At 43.8% G+C, this 27751-nt stretch overlaps 2 protein-coding genes across 5 annotated transcripts in view; one reads left to right on the top strand and one right to left on the bottom strand.

Moving 5' to 3' along the window:
- Positions 1–13316, bottom strand: part of PRTFDC1 (phosphoribosyl transferase domain containing 1) — a 90428-nt gene extending 77112 nt beyond the window's left edge. The window contains exons 1-3 of one of the 2 annotated variants that reach the window (XM_004605359.2): positions 13055–13316; positions 4767–4873; positions 2448–2631 (exon numbers count right to left, since the gene is read on the bottom strand). In XM_004605359.2, the coding sequence (XP_004605416.1) occupies positions 2448–2631; positions 4767–4873; positions 13055–13102 (339 nt within the window). In that variant the 5' untranslated portion in view covers positions 13103–13316. The remainder of the gene's footprint in view (positions 1–2447; positions 2632–4766; positions 4874–13054) is intronic. The other variant, XM_055146797.1, reaches the window with a different exon arrangement.
- Positions 12705–27751, top strand: part of THNSL1 (threonine synthase like 1) — a 70920-nt gene continuing 55873 nt past the window's right edge. For all 3 annotated transcript variants that reach the window (XR_008631380.1, XR_008631379.1, XM_055146789.1), the window contains exons 1-2: positions 12705–12771; positions 16054–16214. The gene's annotated coding sequence lies outside the window, so the exon portion shown is untranslated. The remainder of the gene's footprint in view (positions 12772–16053; positions 16215–27751) is intronic.

Raw genomic sequence — 27751 nt, 5'->3', positions numbered from 1 at the left:
TTTTATTTATGTCTTTATTACATATATATTTGATTTGACCACACCTGGCATGGCTCTTGGGCTACTCCTGGATCTATGATGGGGTTTCTGTGCGTGGCAACCAGCAGTGCCACTAAGGGAGAGTGAGAACCACAGCTAACCACGTGACTCCTGACAAACTCACATGCAAACACCACAGTGAAATGCACAGTACAGGTGAGTACCCCAACTTTTCTATCAAGCACCAGCAACCCCGACAACACCACAAAAAAGGGAAAGGAAAGGGACTTGGAAAAAAACACCCTTATGTGATAGAATTAAAAATCTCACAGTAAATTGGCCAAGAGCAATGCTAGATTCACAGCCTCTTTTGAGGTCAATTTAGCTATTTGCATCCTGACCAGCTTCTTCATCTACACACGTGTAAAACCAGAGCTAGGGACTGGATAACCAGAGTAAGATTCAGCACAGAACATGAACTCTGCTTCGTAAACTTTGAGAAAGGCATGTTTCAGCATCTCTCTCCAATGGGCCCACAGAGTTGAAATTCTTGTTTCCATATGTGGTTTGATTGACTTAAGGATTTATGTGGATTCACAAACACCCAGACCTCTGCCTGGCATACTCATTGGTAAAGAACCATCCTGTTGAAATATGCTGAAAATATTTTTACTATACTAAAATTATTCAACACTAAATTGGAAAAAAATCTGCTGCATGGAAGGAATGTGCTACCATGTACAAAAATACTGATGTGATGTCACAAGATCCCAGATTCAAGAAGGAGCAATGGGGGAATTGATGTTTCCTGGTACTTTTCAGCTATTTGAACACTGGTAAGTATATTGCAACAGTGGGGGATCTCAGAACTTATCAATTCCAACTACATACTTATTTTTACATTTTAGTTCATCCAAAATCAGGATGCATTTTATAACTTGCCATAGCTTGATTTACAGTCCTCTCCCCTCCCCTCCCCTCCCCTCCCCTCCCCTTCCCTCCCCCTCGATCCCCTTCCCTTGCCTCTTCTATCCTCTTCACTCCCCTTCCCTTCCCTATTTTTGGGACCACATCTAGTGGTGCTCAGGGGATACTCCTAACTGGGTGCTCAGGAGTCATTCCTAGTGGAGCTCAGGGGAACTTCTGGTGATGAGGATTGAGTGGAAAGCATGCACTTCAGCTCACTGAGCTATCTCTCTGTTCCACTGTTTCTTAGTGGTAAAAGAAACGATACACATTATACTTGATGATATTGTGGATTTACAAAATCATGGTAAAATTTGGAATTTTATTTTCTTCCTTTTTTCTTTTTTCTGGGCTGGAGCGATAGTGCATCGGGTAGGGCGTTCGCCTTGCACACGGCTGACCTGGGTTCAATTCCTCCGCCCCTCTTGGAGAGCCCGGCAAACTACTGAGAGTATCTTGCCCGCACAGCAGAGCCTGGCAAGCTCCCTGTGGTGTATTCTATATGCCAAAAACAGTAACAACAAGTCTCACAATGGAAACATTACTGGTGCCTGCTTGAGCAAGTTGATGAGCAACGGGATGACAGTGACAGTGACAGTGACAGTTCCTTTTTTCTATTCCCTTATTTTTATCAACTTTCCTATTCCTCTAACTGCCCTCTTTTCCTCAATTGTAAAGACACAGAATATACATCTAAGATGGGGATATGACTCAGTGACAGACCAGACACCTCACACATGGGAGACCCTTGGATCAATCTCTAGGGCAAGAAAAAAGCAAAGACACATACACACAAGCTACACATACACCAACAGTATGCGAAACCATGTAGAAAAATACACCCATTAAAATTTCACGCACATGCACATCTGAGACCTGTCCAGAACCCCTACAGCCCTCTTTTCTCCACCTGCCCATTTCCAAAATTCTTTTCCTTATCCCAATCCATCCAAAGATGGAATTCTGCTAAAGGTGCAAGTCCTGCTCGGTCACAGAAGAAGCACTGGACTCAGGCCTCCTTCTAGGTGGAAATGTCTAGTGAAAGACCTTGCTGTTGGGTGAAAGGAAAATAAGGGAGGCCGAATCTGGGTTACCTCTCCTGGCCCCTTGGCAGCATCGAGGATCAGGGACGAACTTTAACCCTCTATTCTGAGCTCTGGGAACATCTCAGGGGTTCTCTCTTTGCTCATGGCCAACCCTCCACTGTAATGAGGCTCTTTCATAAAACTGCCAGTGTTCCCACGCTCCTCTCTGACTGAACACCCCCAGGGGTCTCCAGTTGACTTCCAGGATAAGAAAACACATCAGTGTGCTCGGGACTTTCTTAGCATCCATGTTTAGCATATTCACTTGTGAGGCGGAACACACTGAACTTTATAACCACATATATATATATATTTTTAAGCACAAATCTTTTCTAAAATATCTTCTCATATAGATGAAAGTAACTTACAGATTCATACAAACCTTTTTTTTTTAAGAAAAAATACCCAGTAACTTACTCTGTAACTCTTCAGTCTGATGAAGTCAACCTTCATAGAGACAAATTTATCTGAATTCCGACTGATGTTTTTCAGGTGTTCAACAAGATCGGCACAGAACTTGTAACCTCCTTTAAGCACACATAGGACCATAATGTCACAGTATCCTATGTCCTTCATGATATCCTTGGCCAGGCGTTCAATTCTGATGGAAGTAAGCAATTAAAGGCTATATTAAAGCAAAACTAATTCTGAATATCTTTCTTCTTTTTAGAAAAACATGGTCTATCATGCTTACCCAATTTTGCAGAGGAGTGTGCGAAAAGGCTTGGGAGACAGAATATAAGGATAAAGAAATTTTGTTAAGTCTGGAGAGAGTGTTCAAGCAGATTTTTGGTAACTGCATCCTTAGTAGTACGGTTTTGCTTCTCTGAGCTACGAAACTGATCGTGAAATAGAATGTCAAAGCTCAGGAATGCTATTTTCTTATTGCTGATGAGCTTGTGGTAATCTTAACTTGAGGATGGTATTTGGTGATACCATGTTCACTTTACATCTGAGAAAAAGAAAATGGGAAATGACTCTCTCACTTTATAGTGAAAGAGGAGGAGGAGGAAAAGTTAAACCCAGAGTTTTGTGCAATGAGTAATGGTTGCCTTTAACAAAAATAGTAGATATTTTTGTGAAGGCGACCCAAATAATTGTATCACTTCCATACAGCACATGGAAAATGTGTCTCCTCAAACTATATTGTGATGGGCCATGGACTGGTCCCAGTACCTGACAAGGAACTATCATTGTGCCTTTGTCTATTAGTTTCATATCTGTTCATCCATGACCATACACCTCAAAAACATTAAGACCTTGAACACAAGCAGGATCCTAAAATACATACTAAAATTTGTTTCTAGTGGTCCTTCAAATAGAATGAAATATAGTTGATAAACTGAATGGTCTGAATTCATATAGGATATTAGATCAGATGTTCTACATATGTAACGTATTGGTTACCTAATAAATTTTATGTGTCAAATGTTGCATTTGTTTGGGGGCAGGGTACACTGATACTCAGGGGAACATGTGAGACTGGGGACTGAACCTAGATCTCCCACATGCAATGTATGGACTCCAGCCCTTGAAACCTCACTCAGTACTATAGGATGTGTTCCATATGTGTTTCTACATGTAAACACATGGTAATAAATGGTCATTGCAAATGCATTCAGAATAAGCCTATCAGCACATTTAATAGCTTACCTGGCCTCTCCTTTAAAGTGTGGACTTTGGAGCCAAAGTGATAGTACAGTGGATAGGGTGTTTGCCTTGCATGTATCTAACCTAGATTTGAACCCCTGTATCTCATATTGTCCCTCAAGCACTGCCAGTAGTAATTCCTGAGTGCAGAGCTAGAAGTAACCCCTGAGCATTGCCTAGAAAACAGAAAGAAAAAATGTGTAGGCTTCGATTCTAGCATGATGGAACAGGGAAAGGAACATCAACAAATCCTCATCACAAAGAACAACAAGAAAGTTATTCAAATTTATCGAAAACTACTGTTTCTGCACCCTGGAATCCAACAAAGGCAGATAACAAACTTAGAACCATTTATTCTTGAAGACACTGGCCACAGGATAGAAGCAGCATACGTGGGCCAAAAAGTATGGTGGGCTGGGCGCTGCCTTGCACTCGAAACAACCTAGGTTCAATCCCTGGCACTATGTATGGTCCCTAAGGACCAGCAGAGATCCCTGAGCTCTGAGTCTGACAGATGTGATGATGGAAGGAAGTCTTGAGCACTGGTAGATGTGAGGAAGGAAGGAAGGAAGGAAGGAAGGAAGGAAGGAAGGAAGGAAGGAAGGAAGGAAGGAAGGAAGGAAGGAAGGAAGGAAGGAAGGAAGGAAGGAAGGAAGGAAGGAAGGAAGGAAGGAAGGAAGGAAGGAAGGACCCAAACCCTTTCTTTCTTAGTTTCAGTTTGAGGGCCACAGCTCGCTGTTCTGTGCTATGCTGAGGTGTCAGGGCTTACTCCTGGCTCTGAGCTGAGGGGCCATGTGCAGTGTTGGAGATTGCATGAGGGCCTGCTGTGTGCAAGGCAAGTGCCTTAACTGCTGTTATTTCTCTGACCCTTCAGGAAGTTCTCTTTACCACCATATAAAAACACTCATAACTAGGGTTCCAAAGTGCCTCACGTGGTTTCAAAAGAGAGGACCGCTTAGTATACAGTTCATTAGTAGAACGTGTTTTCCATGTGTCAGACCCCAGATTGGATCCCAGTCACCACAGGGAAATAAGGGTGCAGAGAGCTCAGCACAGGACCAAGACCAAGTCAGGAATAACACTCACCTGTCCACAATGATGCCATGAGGTATGAGCACGTATTCCAGATCCCCATAGTAGTGCTGAGGGTATGTGAATAAATTCAAGTCATACCCTGGCCAGTCATCCAAAATCTGTAAATCAAGTTACCCCCGTTATTATATTTTTCATGGGAAATTTATGTTTTTAAGCATAAACAATAAAGAGCATCATTTGATACTGAAAACGGAATATGCCTGATAATCAATATTGCATTAATTATATTCTGGAGACTGTGGAAAAGCTCAAAGAACAAGGTGATTTTTTTCATACAGCCTGATAAAGGACCAAGTACATAAACTCACAGAGGGTAGGGTGTTTGTCCTGCATGCGGCTGAACCAGGTTCAATTCCTCCATCCCTCTCAGAGAGCCCGGCAAGCTACCGAGAGTATCCCGCCCCCATGGCAGAACCTGGCAAGCTACCCGTGGCGTATTCGATTATGCCAAAAACAGTAACAAGTCTCACAATGGAGACGTTACTGGTGTGTGCTCGAGCAAATCGATGAAAAACGGGATGACAGTGTGTGTGACAGTGTGTGCGACTGTGTGTGTGTGTGTGTGTGTGTGTTTTCTTTTTGTTTTGGCCACACCTGGCAGTGTTTAAGGGCTTACTCCTGATTCTGCATTCAGGGATAACTCCAGGCAGGTCTTGGGGGATCATATGGGGTACTGGGGCTCAAGCCTTAATCGACTGCATGCTAAGCAAGAACCCTACCTACTCTACTATCACTCAAGCCTAGAATTCCATTTTAAACTCTTAAAATCATACAATTAATGCATAAACTCAATGCCTTACTGCTTACTTTATAATATTGTGTATAAGAGTAAACATGTGTAAATATAAAATTTATATTAAAATGATAAACATGAATGCATAATTTGTAATTATATTAATATACGCAGGATCACCACATATTATATTATCATTATATATCTAGTTATATATCTCATTCAATATACTTTCAAATTTTGAGAGTCCACTTAAAAGTAGAGCTTTTGCTAGCATTCATGGATTTAACCAACCTTGGAAAATTCCATTTAACCAACTTAAATTCCCATATTCAGTCCATGGTTGAATATGGGGATGTAGAACCTGCAGATAAATGGGGCAAACTATGGCAGCTCTGGGCAGCCCAGAGCTCCTAAAATCAACCCTCAGTGGATAAAAAAGGGAGTACTGTAAATTTGGGAAGAACCAACTTTTTTAAACTGTGGAGGGTGTCGATACCTCATTTCCACATTATTTGAGGATAACTGTTTGCTTACATTTTTGCTACTGTCATTTTCCATGTGCCAGAGAAGGGCTCCTTACCAAAACTCAGTGTCTCCTGTGACAATGGATAAAGGGGCTGCCCCATGGCGGATGGAAACCAGACTTCTGGTGATGATTATGGTATAGTAGATACAGGGGCAGAAGCACACTGCTATGTAACCAAGATTCTTGTAATGTTATAAATCAATGCTACTTTAATTTAAAAAAGCACTTTGAAACAGAGCAAAATGGGGGGGGGGGTGGAGAGAGAGTAGACATTTTAAGGTATTTGCCATGTGTGCGGCTGAACTTACTTCAATCCCCGGCACCACATATGTACGGTTCCTGAGCCCTGCCAAGGTCCCTGAGCACAAAGCTGGGAGTAAGCCCTGAGCACTGCTGGGTGTATTCACAAGACCACACAAAAACAACAAACAAACCAAACCAAAAAGTGATCTACATCTCCTAGATGAGTGCCTCCTCAAGCTTTGATGAGGTCTAGCTGTGGAGTTTTCCAAACTTTGTCCCATCAGGAAACTGGCAAATTCAGGAGGCAGCAAGGGAGACAGTGTGAGCAAGTTTCCTCTTGCTCAGGACCAGATGTGCAAATTTTAAGCAGGAGAGAAACTCCGGGGACTTAGGGCCACGTACAGAAGTGGATCCTGCACTCTCCCATCACACCCCTCACCCGGTCCTCGCTCCATCACCTTCCCGATGCGCATCTCTCCTGTTTATCCAGCCCCATCCCCTTCTGTCCTCCCAGGCTGGCTCTTCAGTCACAGCTCAGGCTCCATTTCTTGCAAGAGGCCTTGCGGATGAGTGGCTCCCCTGAACCTTCTCTCCCCTGGTCCCCTCGCACTTCACCACTGCAGAGTCTCCCGCCTACCCTGGAAAGACTCTAGCCCCTTCCATCCTCTGGCTCACTCAATCTTAAGTTTTTCACTGGAAAATTTAGGACTCATGGGCACCCCTTCTGGCACAGAGATAAGCTCCAGTTCTCTGCCCTCCTCCTCCTCAGCCTGCACTCAAACCTGTTCTCAGGTGCTCAGCATTTGGGAGAGCAAATAGGGTCCAGCCCTTCGTCCACGTCCCTGCAGCCCTGGGCTCAGCATGGGCCGCTAAAGCAAAACCAGGCCACTTGCCAGTGACGCTCTCCCTTTCCTAGCTCAGATCAAGTCCAAAGTCACTACCAAGGACAGGCGTCCAGGGCCTTTTACAGCAGCCCAGGGGATGGAGAGATAGTGGAAGGGCTGGGGCCCTTACCTTGTATACTGCCATCCCTGGGTCTGACCCCTGGGGTCACTCCTGAGCACTGCTGGGTGTGACCCATGGTCCTCAAATCAATAAATCACTTAAGTAATGAAAAGAAATGAAACAGCTTCCCTTTACCCCCATGCTTGCTCGGCTGAATTGGTCTAAATTCTCATCACTTTATCGAGAACAAGGACACTCACTGGTTACGTGTCTGATTGTCTATGTATGTGAATGTGTGAGTGTAGTTGTGGTATGAGTGTAGGGGTGTGTGTGTGTGTGTGTGTGTGTGTGTGTGTGTGTTGAGCCTGTAGGAGAATGTGCACGAGGTGGTATGAGTGTGTGCATGTGCTATGTGTGAGTGTGCGAGAGTGCATGTGATACATGTGTATGTGCATGTAAATGTAGTATGTGTGTTTATGTGAGTGTCCGTGTGATATATGTGTGAGTGTGCATGTGCTTTATATGTGAGTGTATGTACATGTGTGTGTGTTGACTCCAGGTGAGGGGTGTGATTTATTGTTGGACCCCAGTGCCCAGAACACTGGCTGGAAAACACGCAAAACACATGGAAAACATGCAAAAAAGTGAAATGCATGAACCATCTGTATCCACAGACTCCCCAATACTACCTGAACCCCAATCCCCAGCCTCAATTCAAATTTATCTCTGTGTGATGAAAAACACCACTGTTCATGGCAGCTCAGGAAATTCACACAAATTCACACACGTCCTGCGCTGATATCTGAAAGCGTTTATATCATCTGCGCCTCTGAAGAGCAGCCCATTCACTATGCCTCTACGAGTCCTAGTTTGCACTAAGAACCTTGGGCCGGTGCTCAGCCGCTACACCAGGGTGGCCGTTCAGAGCCCAGGCCACCAGCTACAGGAGGAGCTTGCAAAAGATTTTCTGGAAGCTCCAATAGAGACCAAAGATCCCTGACCAGCACCAGGCCTCAGAGAAATCATTCAAGGGCATAACGTTTTCTGGCTCCCCTTCCGTGCCACACACACTCCCCTTTCTGCAGCCTCCCAGCTGGCTGGTAGCATGATTAACTAGTGAGCTTCTGAGCGCATTCATCCCTCTGGCCACCACAGACAGACACTGGCCCCCGTGCTGGTGAAAGCACTGCCCTCCTGGCCCCGCTCTGGAGCGCAGCTCACATATGGACTAGCCATGATAACAGGGACATTACACCCATCTCAGAGACTGAGTTTCTCGCCCCCAATCCCTTTTTCCTTTGTGGGACCAGGGTTCAAACCTAGAGCCTTACACATGCAAGGCAAATATTCTATTGCCGAGTCACATCTTCCAGCCTCAGTTTCTCCATCTTTCAGTGAGATGCAATCAAACTTGTATTGAGGGTTGTTGGGAGGATAAAGAGACACTAGGAATGCCGACTGGTCCAGCCTTTCTGGAAAACAATATGGACAGTCATTCAAAAACTAGAAATTGAGCTTCCATATGACCCTGCAATATCACTTCTGGAATATATCCTGAGGATGCAAAAAAGCACAATAGAAATGATATCTATACCTATATGTTCATTGCAGCACAGTTCACAATAATCAAAATCTGGAAACAACTCAAGTGACAAATGACTGGTTAAAGAAACTTTGGCACATCTACATAGTGGAATATTATGCAGCTGTTAGGAGAGATGAAATGTGCTTATAAATGGATAGACATGGAGAGTATCATGCTAAGTGAAATGAGTCAAAGAGAGGAACAGACAGAGAGAGACTGTACTCATTTGTGGAGTATAAAATAGCATAACAGGTGACTGACACCCAAGGACAGTAGATACAAGGGCCAGAAAGAGTGCTCCATAGCTGGAAGCCTGACTCATGAGTGAAGGAAAGAAGGCAGCTGGAATAGAGATGGGATCACTAAGAAAATGATGGCTGGAGAAATCTGTCAGGATGGGAGATGTGTGTTGAAAGTAGATTATGGACCAAAACATGATAACCTTTCAATATCTGTATTGCAAACCATGATGCCCCAAAGTAGAGAGAGAGAGTATAGGGAATACTGTCTGCTATGGAGGCAGGGGGAGGGTGGGAAAGGGAGGGTATGGGGTATATTGGTGGTGGGGAATGTGCACTGCTGGAAGTATGGGTGTTTGGTCATTGTGTGATTATAACCCAAACATAAAAGCTTGTAACTATCTCAGGGTGATTCAATAAAATTATATATGTAAAAAAGAAGAGACACTGGAATAGAGTATGTATTCTGAGCTCCTGTATATAGGAAGTGTTCAATAAAGGATACTCCCCCTCCCAAAGAAGACACTAGAAAACCACCTAGTGGTAAAAGTTTTCATGCTGATCTCTAGCCAAGAGACAATAAAGTGTTAGGTATTCCACACTTCTGGGGGCAAGTTTACTCACTGAGGTTCCTTGGGGGAGTAAACTTCTCTGGGTCCAGTGAATCATTTTATAAAACAGACAGAACACCTGCCTTAGGGCAACTATGCTGAGGATTATATAGAACAAAACTCTTGTACAGGCATCAGGATGGTATAAGCAAATAAACGCCAACCCTTCAGAAGGACCATATACCAATAGTTTGCACACAAATGACATATTTTCATTAAGGAAGATCCCTAACTAGTTTGTCACAACTCTTTGCACCTCATTGCAGTTGCAAACTTAAAAAGAGAAGAAATGGATTATTTCTCTATAACTATTCTATAATCCAACCTGGTCTATTTCCAACTAAATCGGACAGAGTGAATTTTCTAGTTGAGATAAAAGATGGTTCTCGATCAAGTTACCACGGGTGTTTGCTCTGTATTCACTCCTGGTGCTCGAGAATTGCCTTGTGACTGTATCCTCCACCTGAAGGGCTGGAGGTGGCTGTCAACTGTAGATAATTCTGTTATTCATCTGCTTTTTGAAAAATCAAAACAAGAAGTCTTTAAATAGTTTCAGAGTCACAGATAATATGCCCTAAGTTTATGCAGAACAATGCTTTCTCTGTTCAAAAATGCAAAACATGTCCAAGCTGGGGAAGTGACCACTTGGACTCATTTCATACCACATCCAAAGCCCGCAATTCATTCCCATTCTCTCTTTTTTCTCACTGGAAAAATATATCTGAAACCTTCCTGTGAGTCACTTAAACATAATCTTTTGCGTAGTCTCTTTCTTGCATTATTTCTTGTTTCTCCCAGGGAGAAAAATAGAAACTGATAAAAGTGACTCTCTGTTCTCCCTCCCATCATGTCCTCTCCCTTGAGCCCCACCGACTCAGGTCCCCTGTCTTTATTTCAGGATACTAACCCCTACCTTGCTACTCATTCTTGATTTCTGTATGTCTTCTTCCCAATCTTTCTGTCTCTTACATTTTGGGCTTCTGGATTTTTTTTTCTTTTTGGGTCACACCCTGCGATGCACAGGGGTCATTCCTGGCTCTGCACTCAGGAATTACCACTGGTGGTACTCAGGGGACCATATGGGATGCTGGGAATCGAACCCTGGTCGGCCGCGTGCAAGGCAAACACCCTACCTGCTGTGCCCGACTTCTGGACTTCTATCCTTAAAGAGTAGTTTTAAATTGCTTCCCTGTTTTTCTTGGGCATTTCTATCTACTCCAAACATCAAGAATTCATTTGCTGACAATTTCCAGTTCTCCTGAGTCCCAGATATGAATTATAAATTGCCTCCTGGCACCCTCAGTTCCAGGCCCTCCAGGCACTACAATCTCGGTGTGTCCAGAATGGAACTGAGTAATTCCCACATTCCATTTCCACCCCCTTTTCCGCTCACTCCTCCACTAGGCCTGTCCATCCACCCGTGGTGGACAGAAAGTTTCTTTTTTCTAAAGCATACACCGAGTGTTATGTGCTCTTGGCACCAACTTCCGAAGCAACAGCAGGTCCTTGAAAAATGAACTTTCCTTTAATGTCACTGTAAACCAAGGAGGAAAAAGAAAACCCCAGCCCCAGCAGAGAGACGCATACCGTGCAAGGGAAGTTTCCTTCCTTAGACTTTGGCTTAAAGTGGCCATTTCCAAGAACTTATTGATGACATTAAGTGAGGCCTTAGCTGTGCTCTTCTCAGACCTCACAGGACCTCCTCCTCAGGCTGCAGACTGTGGCTCTATGTCACTGGGTGGCTGTCCTGCCCACCTGAAGGCAAGCAGCAACCCCCACCCGAGCCCTCCTCCAGTCACTTTCAGTCTCACTCGAGCCTCCCCTTTACTCTCCCCCACCCCCACTTAGTTTTCCATGGCACCTGTTCATGATAGGAAATGATTTCATGTATTCACTTGGCTGTCTGCCTCAGTTCCTCTTCTAGAATCTAAATTCCATGAAGAGAGGGCTGTCTTGACCCCTGCCTTCTCTCCAGAGGTTAAACCTCCTCCTGGACCTGTTAGCATATGTGAAATGAACAAAGAAACACACAATCCTGCTTACTCAGGGGTCAGTGTATAACTACAATTATCTTAAAAAATCTGACGGGGTCACATCCCAGCCTTATCACCGTTTTCCGTGAATGAAGTCTGACCCAGTCACAACCACACCTGCAAGAACAATCTTTTGGCTGCCAGCCAGGAGGCAGAGGGAGCCACTGGAAGCCTGTGTCCACAGCCAAGACCAGAGCTGAGCCCAGGACATTGAGGGTCTACACTCTTTGCTTGATGCCTGGAGGGATTTGCAGGGACAGAAAGGCCCTACTAAGAGAAGCCAGCACCCCACACCCCTCAGCCCAGTCTCCCTGAACACTCCCCGGTTTTCTGCCCGGCCTGAGACCTAAACTGCCTCTCGCTTATGCAGAAATTGAGAGGCACCAGAGGTCTGGAGGCCAAGTGCAGGCCTTACTAAGAGAGCCCCAGACCAGGTCCCAAAGGTCTCAAGACTCAGTAGGAAATGAGTTATCTCTCAGTATCATAGTATCACAGTCGTCCCTTGCTCATCGATTTGCTCAAGCGGGCACCAGTAACGTCTCTATTGTGAGACTTGTTGTTACTGTTTTTGGCACATCGAATACACCACGGGTAGTTTGCCAGACTCCGCTGGGCGGGATACTCTGTGGTAGCTTGCTGGGCTCTCCGAAAGGGATAGAGGAATCGAATCCGGGTCGGCTGCGTTCAAGGCGAACGCTCAACCTGCTGTGCTAACGCTTCAGCCCTCTTTGGCGCCATATCCTCCCCAAATCACCAGGAGTGACCCTATTCTTTTCCCACTGGGTTTGGAATAGCCTCCAGCACTCCTGGGTGTGGTCCCCTAAAATAGGGCCCAGCGCTCAAACACCATCCACTTGAGCTACTTTATTTTCTAGCAGTCCTGAGGATTCTGGGGGGAAACAAAACGTGAGTCTCCTTGTCTGAAGGCATGGGTGGGACTAGGTCTGCTGCGACAGAGCCGCCGGGCGGGTTTACAGGGAGGGGTGGAGGGGGAGGGGGGAGCGAGAGGCGGGGGGAGCTCACACCAGGCAGCTAGGACTGGAGCAGCAGCAGCAGATAATGATGATGCCTGGCCCAGGTGCGCGGGGAGATGATCCCGAAATCCCGGGGCATTGGGTTCCTGAGTCTAAGGGCTGATGGGGCTTTGGGGGCGGGCTGCTGGGAGGGGCGGGCGGGGGTCTGGAGTGGCAAGCGAGCCCGGCGGGAGGGAAGAACAAAGCCGTGGGCTGCTCTCCGCGACGCTGCAGCTGCGGGCGTGGCATCGCGAGGGAGGGGGCAAGCGAGAGGGGAGGGGACGGAGTCGGGATGGGGGGGTGGGGGAGCGCACGACTCAGCCCCTAAAGTCGGGGGGTTGCATTTACCACGAAGCCTCGCCCGGAGTCTGGCGCCTTCTCTCCGCTCCCGGCCATGCTGCTCCCGGGGAAAGCGGGGCGCGGGCGGGAGCCAGCGGGGGAGCGGCCGCCCCGCCCCGGGCATCCCCAGCCGCCCCCTCGGCTGGCCGTTGGGCCGGGGGCGGGGATGTTGGGCGCCAGAGCCCTTTCCCCGCCTCCACCCTCGACGGCTTGGGGAGCAGCTGCGCGCCAGCGCCCGCTGCACCTGAGCACAGGCCCGGGGGGGGGGGGGGGGTGGCCCTGGCAGCGAGCCAGCCGGCGGCCCCGCACCCCACCCGCGCCCGCGCGCCGCTTTCACGCGCACTCGGGCGTTGAGTCACTCTGGCTGATTTTTGGGCACCCCCCCTTTGCAGACCCCCCTTAGTCTCTCCGAGAGCGAGCCCGCCACTTCGCACGGCCTGGCGAGCAGGGCGCGATCACCCAGCTGGGGGGTTCGCCCCTCCGCTCCCCCACTCGCGCGCTCCAAAGCGCGGCTTGGATGCTTGGACCCGGCCCGGGGCTCCAGGAGCTGCCCCTGGAAAGGGCTTTAAGTTGGTTTCATTCAAGCTCAGAGAGATGGGGGCTCCATCGCCTCGGTAAGATCGCCCAGGTCCGGTTTTAATAGTGTGGGGGTGTCCTTTGCAGCCTTCACGCTCCCCTCGGAGAAGACTCTTAGGAATCCGTCGTTCAAGTGTACCCCGTCGTCCCGGGCTCTTTGTCCGTTTTTTCAAAGGGCGCCGCTTTCCCTTGAACGGTTCGGGGGAGGGGGGCGGGCGGAGGTGGGGCACCCTGCCCCTGGTGGCCGACCCGATCCTTCCAACTCCCGCCTCTCCCCAACTCTGATTTGTGTTGCCCTCAGGGTGCTGGCACAGGGCGAGACCGCGAAAGGAACCCAGGTTTCGCCTTTTTGAGGGAAACTAGTCGTCAATCAGGGCATGTGACTGAGTTGGGAAAATAGGGGAGGGGCGCGCACACGTAACTCTTCGCCACGCTCCTGCGCCCTAAATGCCAGCGGGGAACCGCCGCCCCTATTGGCAGCCCCCCAGATGGGGTGACAATGCTCCCCCCCACCCCGCCGCCTCCGGGGAAACACTTTCTCAGTCGGGGTCTCCGCGGCAATTTGGGGGCAGGTGCACATCTGTCCCTCCTCTCTTTTCCCCCAAAGAGGGAAGAGCTATTCCCGTTTTTGAAGCCCATCTTCACCAGGAATATCCCCCCAAACAAAGAGGGTTCCAACTGTGTTGCTATTGCAATAATAATTTTTTACCTCCGTTTTTAGTGGTTTTTTTTTTCTTAGAGAAAAACTTCTGTAGTGGGTTTGGGGGACACACCCAGCGGTGCTCTGGAGGGAGGGGAGGAGGCTTTACCTCGCAGGGGTTCTTCCTGTCCACTTGGTGATCACGGTTTGAGGGTTCACAAGGCTCTGAGGGTAGCCACGGTGCTTTCCCAGACCGACGGGGGTGGAGAAACGGGTGGGAGGAATCCGGAGGATCGAGACCCGCAGAGGAACTAGGTGCAGGGCTGGGGGAAGCAGGAGGCAGCGCCTCTTTCCTAGCTGAGGCTGCGACAATAGCCTTCCCGGGGCGGCTGGCAGTGGGCGCTCGACCAGATTGGGGACCTGGAACTTCAAAGCGAGCTCCCTGAGTAACAGCTCCACCCAAGGCCAAGGCCGTGAACCCCGAACGCTCATGGGCTATGGAGGGGAGATTGGCCATTTTGCACTAGGCGCTAATTTTAAAATAAACCCTGTTCAAGCTCATTTTTTTAAAAGGTGATTTGCTAGCGTGACAGCAGGAAGTTATGATTCCATGCTCAGAAACATCCTGTAGGGACCTATATGAGGAGATCAAGGAATAGTTAACAAATCACAGACTGTTTGTTTGGGGTCACATCCAGCAAGTGATGGGGGATCGTGTGGTCCTAAAGGTCTAACCAAGCCCAAGCTCCAGTCATTTCAACTATTTCCCTGGCCGCCTATTTATTATTATTTTTGTTTTTTCTATTGGGGCACACCAAGTGGTGCTCTAGTTCTGGCTCAGTGATCGGGTGATGTGATGCCCGGGCTGGCACCAGGGACTCCTGTGTGCAAACCTTGTGCTCCATCCCCTTGGCTCATTTTAAATTTTTTATACCAACCACACCCGACAGTGCTTAGGGAGCATCAGATCACACCCCATGGTACTGCGGGGAGCAGATAGAACTCAACCTCCCTTGGATGGGGGAGTCTGGGATCTCCATCTTGAAACATATCCCTGATTCTGAACAAATTATATTAAGAATTACCCTGATGCTAATGATAGATTTATATTCCAATAACAATTATACTTTGAACAGCATGGGTGTGACACTATTTAAGTGATATCTCAATATTTGCAGCTAATATTCAAGAAAAACAACTCATCTGTTTGGGCTTTATTCTTCATCTCACTTTATGATGATTGAGAGGTAATAAGTTTTAAACCTTAAGTTTTTGTCCATGTCTGCTGGACTAATTTCAGATTGAGATTTTAGTTCTCTCATATCAAGCTATATGATCAATGAGGCTAAGATAATTACATTAATTTGTCCGAATATTTCCACCTATAAAGGAAATAAAACATTTCTGCTGTATTGTGTATGATGATGGGATAATATGCCAGGAATCCTTTGGGAATTCTCTAAAACTATAAAATGTTTTTAATCTGAGATACTATAAAATGCATGACTAGATGTAAAGTCATTTTATGTGAAAATAACTAACCTCTAGATGCATGTAGTGGTCATCAGTCAGGAACAGTTGAAATGAAGGGACAAGTTGGCACTGGTCTGAGAATAGATAGAGTAAAACAAGAAAAGCATTGAAATAATGGGATTTCCATTCAAAGGATATTTTAGTGAGGGCTGTCCATTTTCTGATATTCCTTTGAAGAACTGGTTAGATATATTTCTTACAAAATTAACAGCTAGTAAATATACTTCCATTTTTATGTCATTCTTTATCATTTTTGTAGGTTTCTTGAACATCAAATTCTGAAATGAGGGGCTAGAGATATTATACAGTGGTTTGGGTGCTTGCCTTGCACACAGCTGAGCTGGGTTTGATCTCCAGAATCCCATATGGTCTCTGAGCACCACCAGGAGTAATTGCTGAGTGCAGAGCCAGGACTAACCCGTGAGTATTACTGGGTGTGGCCCAAAAACAACAACAAAAAATATGAAATGATCTTATGCTACCGCCCCACCATGATGAAGATAAAAATATTTATATTTTACTTAAGTGCTGGTGGAGCACTTAGGTAAATATAAACGTAGAGAATTTTGTCCCTGAAATCCATCTTAGTCTTTTGACAGTTTGGTCGTTGTTTGACTTTTGCCAATACTAATTTGTTATTTAAGGTGAAGTTTAATCTATATTGCTCAGAGTCAGTCATTTGGTGACACAAAGTGCAGAAAGGCATTTAATGCTTTCTGAGTTCCAGAATGTGCAAATAAATGTAGAAAATAAGAAAAAGAAACCTCCCAGCCTGGGAATTGTGTTGAAATACATAAACATATGAAACTTGGTGACTCAGATCGTTACTCACAGGGTCACTGGTTAGTCTGGATAAAATCCACTGTGGACAAAGGCCAGTAATAATGATGATGATATTTGCTTTTCTTAAGCGCTGAACAAAACCCTTTAGAAATGTTACAAGGACAAAAGAAAAAGTGGCCAGATACTTGCTTCCAGATATTCGGGCCATATCTTGCCATATCTTTCCACCTTCAAGGAACGTTTTTTTTTTCTCTACACCAATACAGAAAAAAAAAGATAGATGTTCATAATTGTAAAACAAAACCACTCAAGGAAAAACTTCATTAATATTCAATTAGCATAGTAAGTTCTCTTCCCCAGCCTCTTTTCTGAAGCCAACTGGATCCAATGCTCAATCCTAGAGTAAAGAAAATAAGAGGTCCATGGAAGGAAGTTCTTACAAATCAAGCAAGGAGCTACATTCAGAATTATGTTCTGCATTATTACGTTTTCACTGGTAATTAGCTTTCCACCAAAGAACCCACTGCAACCAGTTTTAAGTCTGTTCTTTGGCAAACATATCAGGCATGAGTAATATCAACAGTAAGTGCTGGGCTGCTTCAGAGATATCCTCCCACTATCGTCCCATCTGACCGGAACAGGAATTGGATAGCTTCAGAGGAAAAGAATAATGTGTCCATGTGTTCCCCCAGATCTCAGAGTCCTGGCAGCAGACCTCAGCTCTCTTGGTCAACATAAAGCAGTCATTGAAAGGACACAGCTGCAGGAACTAGGGGCTAAACACTTAATAAATCCACAGGGCTGGAGGCACAAGTCATGGACATGACCCTAACACAATACCTTGTGGTTATGAATGAACGGATTAGCATCGAATGGAGCTGTGGCAGCTTATGCAAAATTAATTGGTGTGTCAGCCAATCCTACATTTCTCATGGAGCAATGTGCACTACACACACACACACACACACACAGAGTAAAAACAGAAAACAAGAAGATCTCCTTAGTCAACAAGAACATTGGCTGGTGTTGTGGGTAGTCGAAGAACCAAAGATAATGGGAACTGAGTTGTTTATTCTCTTGGTTATACATGGGCATTTCTATTTAGTTCAGAGTCCACATGCAGCACATCCATTGGCAGGAGTGGATCCAGTCATTGCCAGACTATGGACTGTACTTTAGAGCTAAGCTCAGGAGAGCTGGGAAAGCATTGGGGGAGAGGTGACTTGATGTTTGGATTTAGGACCCCTGGGGAGAAAAGACAGAAATAAGAAGTTTGGACACTCATCTCCCTAGGACATGTTCCAATGTCTGCTTTAGTTCTTGCTAAAAGAACTAAAAGATGATATTTGATGGTATTTGAAAAGATGATACAGTGGTTCAGGGCATCTGAGAAACAATGAGATAAGCAGTGTTAAGCAGGCTACTTAGTTGTGGGGCTTCTGGGAGAATTTAATGTGTCAATGTGCATTGTCAGTGTTCAAAAAGACTATTGCAAGGGCGACCAAACTTTTCAGTATGGATAACAAGCTTGTAAAATTGCATTATTATGAAATATTTAAATTTATAATTATTTAAGATAATAACTTTATTTTCAAATCACGCATTGATTTTTTAAAAATTTGTTATTTTTTTAATTGAATCACTGTGAGATATAGTTACAAAGCTTTCATGTTTGAGATTCAGTCATACAATGGTCGAACACCCATCCCTCCATCAGTGCAAACATTCCACCACCAATGTCCCCAGTATCCCCCACCTCCATCCCAGTCCTCACCCTGCCTTTATGGCAGACAATTACTCACTCTTTCTACTCTTGAGCATTATATTTTTCCACCATCATTCAAGCCTGCTTTCCAGGGGCAGACACTAGATCATTTATTTTCCATTGCTCATTTTGCATATCATGAAATTCTAAGATTATAAGTGGTTGGGTTCCAGAGACATCTCTGTAGGGAGCTATTCCATTTTGGGATTCATCTGGGAGTTTCTGAGCCCAGGCTGTTGGTGTGTCAAGATGGCTCATAGAAATGGCTTCCGGCATCAGGATTAGACAGGAAGCCTGGGTGAAACTGCTCGGCTCCACTGCCGCCATGCAGCTTGGAGACTTAGTCCTGGAACCCACATACCTGGGCCTTGCTTGTGTAAGTACATTGATTTTTTAAAAAATATTTATTCCTCCCTCCCTCCCTCCCTCCTTCCTTCCTTCCTTCCTTCCTTCCTTCCTTCCTTCCTTCCTTCCTTCCTTCCTTCCTTCCTTCCTTCCTTCCTTCCTTCCTTCCTTCCTTCCTTCCTGACTTTGAAAAATACTCAGTGATGCACAGGGGCTATTCTCAGTCCAGTGTTTGGGGATTGTTCCCAGCAATGCTTGAAGAACTATATAATGCCAGAGATTAAACCCCGGGCTACAGCATGGCATATGTTCCAGTATGGGAAATGAGATTGTGTGAGTGTGTGTGTGTGTGTGTGTGTGTGTGTGTGTGTGTGTGTGTGTGTGTGAAGCGGGGATGGGAGGGGGTATCACACCCAATGTGCCAAGGGATTAATCTTGCCTCTGTGCTTAGGGAACTCTCCTGGTGGTACTCAGGGCATATGCAGTGATGAGGATAAATCCAGGGTGGTTTGTGGGCAAGGCAAGTGCTTGAACCCCTGTATTATTTCTCTGGGCTGGTATAAATGTTTTAAAAATGTGTTCTGGAGTCTTCCAGTTGTGTTATTCTAGAATGTTTACTTTACAAAGTGATGACTAGAGATTTGTTTCACACTTTAACTAAAATAAACATATAACACAATATTTCCCATGGCACGATAAAGTCTTCATAAACATCATTTGAAATGTCAAGGCCATTATTTGTTTAACTATTCCCCAATATATCTTTACTACTTCCAAATTCTGATTTTATAAATATATATACATAAAATGTTTTGTAATAAAACATTTATATACATTTGAACTACTTCTGAGAAAGGAATTCCCCCAAAATAGAATTTCTTGATTACAGGGTGTTATTATTTTTTAGGGTTCCTGATATACATTGCTTAATTTAGCTTATAATATCAATGCCATTCTTCAATGGAAAATTACAATAAATATTATTGGATTTTTAATGGAATAAAAATACAATTTTACTGCAAAAACTCTTTGAGGTTTGAGGGGAAGGGCTATTAGCAACTTAGGTTAAAAACTTAGTAATTAGTACTAATAAGAAAAGTAAGTTTGAATTTGTGACTCATTCTTACCTATAGTATACTTTAAAACAATAGCACATGTGGGTTTTTTGTTGCTGTAGCCCATAAAGAAATGCATAGACCAATAAAACTTTATGGTGTTCTGTTTCAGGCCTTTGGCTCCAAGTCAGGCAGACTCCACCTTAAAGCAAGATTCCACCCTGTACCTTCTGACCATGGGCAAGTTTCTTAACCATGTTGCCTTTTTTTTGCATTTCTTCAGTGAGGATGAGCTTAGTTCCTACTTTTAGGGTCAGTGTGAGGTTTAAATTAAATAATGTGTCCAGAGTACCAATGGCTGAGAAGTGCCCAATGATTTCTATTAACATATAGTCATTTATTTTTATTTATTTTTCACTTATTTTTAAACATGCAATCATTTAAATGGAATTCCTGCTCAGTCAGATTTGGGGCATTAATAGCAAATTAATTGAAGCATTTGAACATATAAACATACAAACTATACGTCTTTCTCAGTGTCAATGAGCTAACATTTTTCATTAGGCTCTATTTACGAAATTGTCAACTAGCCTACCTATATGTATATCAAACAAAGGTAAGGTATAAGAAAAGCACTTTGGGCTGGAGTGATTGATAGTACAGTGGGTAGGGTGTTTGCCTTGCATGCGGCTGACCCGGGTTCGATTCCCAGCATCCCATATGGTCCCCCTGAGCACCGCCAGGAGTAATTCCTGAGTGCAGAGCCAGGAGTAACCCCTGCGCATTGCCAGGTGAGACCAAAAAAAAAAAAAAAAGCACTTTTAAAATTTAGTACAAATAGTGATTATAATTTTTTCATTAAAAAAGGAGGCTCATTTTTATTTAATATTTATTATTTCCATAGAAAATTTCTTTGTTTCATGCCCTTTATATTTGGAATCTAAAGGGCAACAATCAGATGGGTGCCAGGAATTTAACCCAGATTGGCTGCATGCAAGGCAAATACCCTTTGTACTGAAGCTCCAGTCCCCCTAAAATCACTTAGCATGTTAGTAAGCCTCTCTGTAAAGAGGTTAGAAAAAGTCTCCATGAGAGGGAGAGATATAGAATGACTGCATTCATTTGTGGGTGTATAAAAATATATATAATGGAAGACTACTATCCAAGACCAGGGATAACAAGGACTAGGTGGACTGATCAATGGCTGGAATTTGCCACAATTGTGTGGGGGACGGAGGATAGGTAAATAGAGAAGGGAGCAGTGTGATAATAATACTTGGAAATGATCACGCTGAACAAGAGCTGAGGATATACATGACAGCCTTTTAGTATCTGTATTGCAAATCACAATGCCCAAAAGGGGAGAGAGAGAGAGAGAGAGAGAGAGAGAGAGAGAGAGAGAGAGAGAGAGAGAGAGAGAGAGAGAGAGAGAGAGAGGGAGGGAGGGAGGGAGGGAGGAGGGAGGAGGGAGGGAGGGGGGGGAAGGGAGGGAGGGAGGGAGGGAGGGGGGGGGGAGGGAGGGAGGGAGGGATAGAGGATAGAGTGCCTTCCATAGAAGCAATACAGGCAGGCTGGGGGTAGGGTGGGTGTGTTAAGAAGAAACTGGGGGCACTGACACTGGTGCTGGGAAATGTGCACTGGTGGAAGGATGGGTGTTGGAACACAATATGAGTGAAACCTAATCATGAACAGCTCTGTAACGGTCCATCTCACAGTGATTCAATTTTAAAAAATTCTTCATGAAAAATGGTTTCTCAATGCAGAAACTGCCTTTACACTTGGTGTTTGGCCAAAGCTGTGTACCATTTCAGAGGTCATCCTAGAAGCTATTCTGTTCTGTTCATTGTAGTCAATGTGGTTCTTCAGTGATCATTTAGCTCACATTCTCCACTGTCTCTTAGCTCAGCATAAAAACCCTAATCCTTTTGAGCTAAATGCTTAGGCTAGCATGATCATCATGACTTGAACAGGAATCTTGTGACAATTTTTGGTCGTACCGAATACCCCAAACATCAAGCAACCTTAAAAATCACACAGCTGAGAAATTTCTGACACATCCTTACTAGGAACAGTAAACCTGAAAATTGAAGTAAATAGGATAAGGTTAACTGCTGAGCCAAGAAATAATTTCTCTCTGACTCCAGAATTGAGGTTGGCAGCATCTTAGTCTGAACTTCCTCAGCATGTTGAGGACAGAGCCTATCTCCCGACCAGCAGTTCCAGAGAAAAGGGAATGAGAAATGGATGACTCAGACTTCAGACAGCGTGAACACACCTGACTTTATTCTCATTACCTTTATATTGCCTTCTTATCAAATCATTTTACTTTTAGATTATCAATTCTTTCCATTGGTGTCAGGGATCAAATAAGAACTTCCTGTGACGCTTGGCTTGTGCTCTGTCAGTGAGCCATATTCCCACCCCTGGGTTTGTTGTTGTTACTTGTGACTTTCCAGTGTTTTTTGGTTTTTTTTCAATATTTTTTTCTAAGCCCTAAAACTAGTTTGTGTTTTTACTCAGTGAAAATAATCACCAGATCTGGGGCAGAAGGAGCACTCTGCCATCTAATGCAGTCAGACGTTTCGATGGGCACTCTCAAGAAAGGTCAGGACACTCCTGGGTGGTGCTTCTTTTAAGATTCTTGTTCCTTCTGGATCCATTTTAATTATTAGGAAATTCTGGCACTCCCCTCTTTATACTTTCTGGAACTACACTGATGGTGCTAGAGGAAAGGTAGTGTGAGGAAATGACTCTAAGAAATAAAAGGTATAATGTGTGTGCCTAAAGAAAAACAAAGGGATCTTGGGAATCCAACCCTGGCAGTCTTGCCTTTCACCAACTTCTTGACAATGAGAGAGAGAGAGAGAGAGAGAGAGAGAGAGAGAGAGAGAGAGAGAGAGAGAGAGAGAGAGAGAGAGAGAGAGAGAGAGAACACCTTGGAAAGACAAATCCAAGGATGCATCAGTCTTGGAGCAAGCTCCGTAAATGCAAGAGGACCCCATTTCACTTCTCACCTCATTAGGCTCAAAATACATATTCACTTGCATGGCCCCTAGCTGCATAATGAGACGCTGATGTTACCTATGATGTATGAGCACGTATGTAGTCTTTATATGCATGCACAACTTCAGTACCAGCCCAGTCTTGCTGCTCAGGTCCAACCCCTTGTGCTATTCCTTGCCTTAGCTCACTCCTTTAAAACTTTTACCTTCTGAAATTGGTGCTTAACTCTCTCTTGCTTATCATGTAGGAGTATTGTTTTTCTATTGGATGATCTGTCTCTAGGGTTAAAAGTGTTGTGTAAAAGTACCTTGTTATTTTGTATCACTGTCAAAATCTCCCATATTGCCTATTAATATATTTTTATGTATTTCAATGGTGCTATGTTAGTGCATACACATAAAAAACATATCTTCCCAATGTGTTGATCATTATATGATGTTCACCTTTGTCTCTGGCTATCATTTTTAGCTGGAAATCCCTTTTATTTTATAGCAAAGTAGCAATTTTATAGCAATTTCCTGACTGTAAATTTTCCACTATCTTAATGTTTCCCAGTCTCCATCCCCTCTATATTCTGCTTAATTGATTTACACCACATTCTGAGCAAAGTCTGCTGCTTTGTTTATCAAAACAGATCAGGAAAAATTTTAAATGCCAGGGATACCAGGTTCAATTTCTGCACCCACAAATACAGAATTTCTGTGTCTTCTTTTACAGCAGTGCGTGTGTGTGTGTGTGTGTGTGTGTGTGTGTGTGTACTTTTTCTGTGATGGCAGTCATGGATCCAGCTGGTTTGGATTGCCCATTCTGTCATTACACTACATAATAAAACCGTGTGATTTCTTTCATCGTGTGCAGCTGGTACCACCTGGTCTTCCTTTAATGGATGCCATGCCCAGAAATGATGAAAGGTTTGGCTCTAGAAATGTGAGTATCCTTCCAAATCAGATGAATACTCACCGTGGAGGTAGAAAATGAAAAATCGTGAATTCAATTTCTTTTCTTTCTCTTGAACAATTTTGTTTAATTTTATTTTCACATCATATTTTAGGTGTGTTGTGTTTACAATAATGTTCATGTTTACGGTTTCAATGTACACTTAGCCACCTCACCACCACCGAAGTGCCCAGGACCCTTTACCACTGTCCTTATATTACTTCTAGTTCTCTTTTCCATCCTCCCACCATTTCTGTCCTTTCTCCAGTTAGTCTGAATGTTTCTCATTGCGTTAGCCTTTGCTTAGTCATATATTTAGATTGCCCCTCTTGGAGAGCCCAGCAAGCTACCGAGAGTATCTCGCCCCCACGGCAGAGCCTGGCAAGCTACCGTGGTGTATTGGATATGCCAAAAACAGTAACAATAAATCTCTCAATGAGAGACATTACTGGTGCCCACTCGAACAAATTGATGAGCAACGGGATGACAGTGACAGTGATATTTAGTTCCTGAAACAAAAATCGTATAAAAGACATTCCAGCAACTTCACTTCTAGCCCTCCTTTTTTGTCCTTATCCAGATAGTAGTGACACATTTCTGATATGCATGAGATAGATATTAATATACATTTAATATGTGTGTATATGTATGTTGTCCGAGATGGGCCTTCATATATTATAAATTTATATATCCATTTCACACATATCATACACATATATACAAAAATACATGAAATAAACCGCTATATAATATTGGCTTAACTTATTCTGATGGAAAAAAAATTAGTATCCTTTAAATATCTAAGGATAGAGTTGCAGTGATAGTATAGCAGGTCACTTGCACACAACTGACCTGAGTGTGATCCCTGGCACTGCATATGGTCCCCTGAACATTACCATGAGTGATCCTTGAGTGCTGAGTCAGGAGTAATTCCTGAGCATGGCCAGGTATGGCCTCAAAACAAAAAATATATATAGGTAAATGTGTGTCTTTTTAACACACACATACACATATGGTAAAACACTACATAATTTTAAAATGATTTGATTATTTGAACAGGCTTCCATAGACCAGGCTTTTACTGTTTCTGCTGTCATAGCCTGGACATTGAGAGTGGAAATACTGGCAGAAAATATTTTACCTAGTTAATTTGGGGAGGGGTGGTTATACCACGACTGGCTTACTCAGGCTTACACCTGACTGTTCACTCAGGGATCACTCCTGGAAGGGCCTGGGGAACCATATGAAGTACCTGGGATTGAACTCAGTTGGCAGCGTGCAAGACAAGTGCCATACACATGTTACTTCTCTCCAGCTTCACTTCTAGTCTTTAGATAAACCCAGACTGTCCCTTCGTCATGAAGACTCATCATTTCAGAATCTCTAGGTCATATTTGCTAAAGAGAGGGGGTTATGTGCTTCTAACTCCTCTTTATGGGTATGTATCTGTTGTAGGATTATAGAATCTACCAATACTGTTCTTTGTTCTATGAGAAAACTGGTGAAAATTTCTCATACACACACACACACAAAACCCCCAAATTATTTGGAATTCCTTCTGTTGGTGTCCAGGTGCCATACCAAGTATAGGGGATTGACTCAAGGTTGGCTGAAGTGGCCACTTCAAGGAGTAAGTTTCAAGTAAAAACATGGGGAATGCAGGACTCAATCATTGGTGGCAGAGAACTGCTTCCCCTCCCCAGGCTAGACGAAGGAGTGAGGGAACAAAGAAACTGGAACTGAGCCCTGGCTGGTCAGTAGTCAGTTTATTTCTCTCTCCCCCCAGCATAGTCCGATCTCTCCCTTACAGCACAATCATAGTCTTAATTTGGTCGTCGTCCTAGTCATCATAGTTCCATCATTCTAGTCTCCTCTTAGACCTCAAATCCCTCTGCCATATTAAATTTTCTTCCTCGTCTCATAGACCTCTACTTCTAGTCATCATTGTCATCTAGTCCTCCTTTTTGTCCTCAAAGTTCCAAAGTTTCCAAAGTCTCAGTTCTCTTCCTCCCCTCTTTCCCCTTACAGCACAGTTACATAGAAATCATGAAGGGTGGGGGTACACATAGGTGGGGTTGAACATTGTCATAACAATAAACAGAGGTAAAGCCACTCCTTTAGGAGATTAACTCAAGAACATAATCTCATCTGAGGGTTCATCACTCCAGATTATTAGGAGATCCACTCAAGGGCTGGATTCCATCCAGTGTGTATTGTTTTCTCCTTTCCTCAGCTAGTAATCCATTTAAACAATCATAGTAATTTACTTCTTATAATATTTCTAGTTATTTTGTATGAACACAGTAAGAGATATATTAAGCTTAAAGGTTGGTTCTTCCTGGGGACATCTCACTATATATACCAGACTACAGTCCTCAAGCCAGGTTAGTCTTTCTTAACCCCAGCAGGGTCCTTATTCAGTTACTTCTTTTGGGTTATGACAGAGTTTGTCCATGACTATGCTCTTAAATTATTATACTTATGGTGCTTAGCTTGTCTTCTTTCGATGCCACGGTAGCTTACAACTTGCCCTGGGTCCAACCAGTCCCTTCATCGGGACTCTGCTTTTGGAGTGCTAGGAACTAAGGGAAACTGAGGCTTAAGTTAAGTAAATATGGATGCACAGGAGTAAGTATTATTTTGGAGTCAACTCCCATGTTACAAAGCATAGCATGAACTGTCTTCTGGTGTCTATACAAAAAGGACAGTGCTAAACAAAACATACCAATGACATAAAGGAAAGAGAAAAGCAATATAGGAATATTAGTGCTTGATGGAAATGGGTGTGCCTCAGGGACACTGTTGTGGGAGTAGCTCAATAAACTTAAGCTCCCTGCTGGAGGAGCAAGGACAATTCAATGTTATCCAACAACGAGGTTTTACATTTTGTGCTATGTTATTGGCCCCCCTCCATATAATTTTCCTATATTTTTTTGTTTGGGGGCCACACCCAGTGGTGCTCAGGGTCTACTCCTGGCTCTTGGCTCAGAGGAACATGCAGTACTAGGGACTGACCCTGGGCCTCAGCCTTTCAAGATCCTCTGCAACCCCATATTATTTTTGAAGAGAAAAATTTTATAGAGACAAAGTGAAGAAAAAGATGAAGAGAACTTTCATTTGTAAAAGTACAATTGTTTCAAAACCTGGCTTTGTGATACCCATATTTTCCAGACCCCAATCCATGGAGGAATTTTAATCATGTGAAATAACTTATTGACACTCAGACTTTCTTATCATGCAAGTACTTAGGTCTTTTTCCCCAAAAAGTTTGACATGTTTTAAAGAAGCTTTTGCATCACTCTAAAGAAGCATTTATTAGTTACACAGGGGCGGGGGGGGGGGGGCTTAGGGTGGGGGGGGCTAGGGGCCTGGGGGTGTTTGGGGTGTGAGGGGGCGGGGTGGAGCTATACTGGGATTCTTGGTGGTGGAATATGAGCACTGGTGAAGGGATGGGTATTCGAGCATTGTATAACTGAGATTTAAACCTGAAAACTTTGTAACTTTGTAACTTTCCACAATAAAAAATAAAAAAAAATAAATCTATAAGTAAGATATTTATATGGAAATCAATCATGTTGCTGTGATAAAATAATGTCGTTGTGATGAAATACATATCAAATCAAGTAAACTCTCTTGAGCAGTGCCTGACCCATATTATAGGAATAACTAAAATTATATTTTTAAATTTTATTCATCTTCTCATTTTAAGAAAAGATGAAAACATAGCAGTCTAGACAAACAAGAGAAATAAGGTGTGTTTACTATTAGGATGAAACAGAGAGTGATTCATAAAACTCTCTTTATATTTTTATTAAAACACCTTGTCAGGCTCTGAAAAGCCATCCTTCTTCTTACTTCCTTTCCTCTCTTATATTCCATTAGCAGAAAAACAAATATTTCCAAACTTGTAAATATCTTTCATCAATTTAAACATTTTGACAATCCTTGAGATCAATAAAGGTATTCATTCTAAAAAAAAAAAAAGAAGCATTTGCTAGTCTTGATTGCCTTAGGAAAAAAAATAACTCTTTTATATCATTTTTGCATAGCAACATCCCAAACACAGAAAA

Source organism: Sorex araneus, chromosome 9 (genome assembly GCF_027595985.1).
Source record: "Sorex araneus isolate mSorAra2 chromosome 9, mSorAra2.pri, whole genome shotgun sequence".
Taxonomy (NCBI): domain Eukaryota; kingdom Metazoa; phylum Chordata; class Mammalia; order Eulipotyphla; family Soricidae; genus Sorex; species Sorex araneus.
The sequence above is the reverse complement of the archived record's forward strand: the minus strand, read 5'-3'. Positions and strand labels throughout refer to the sequence as shown.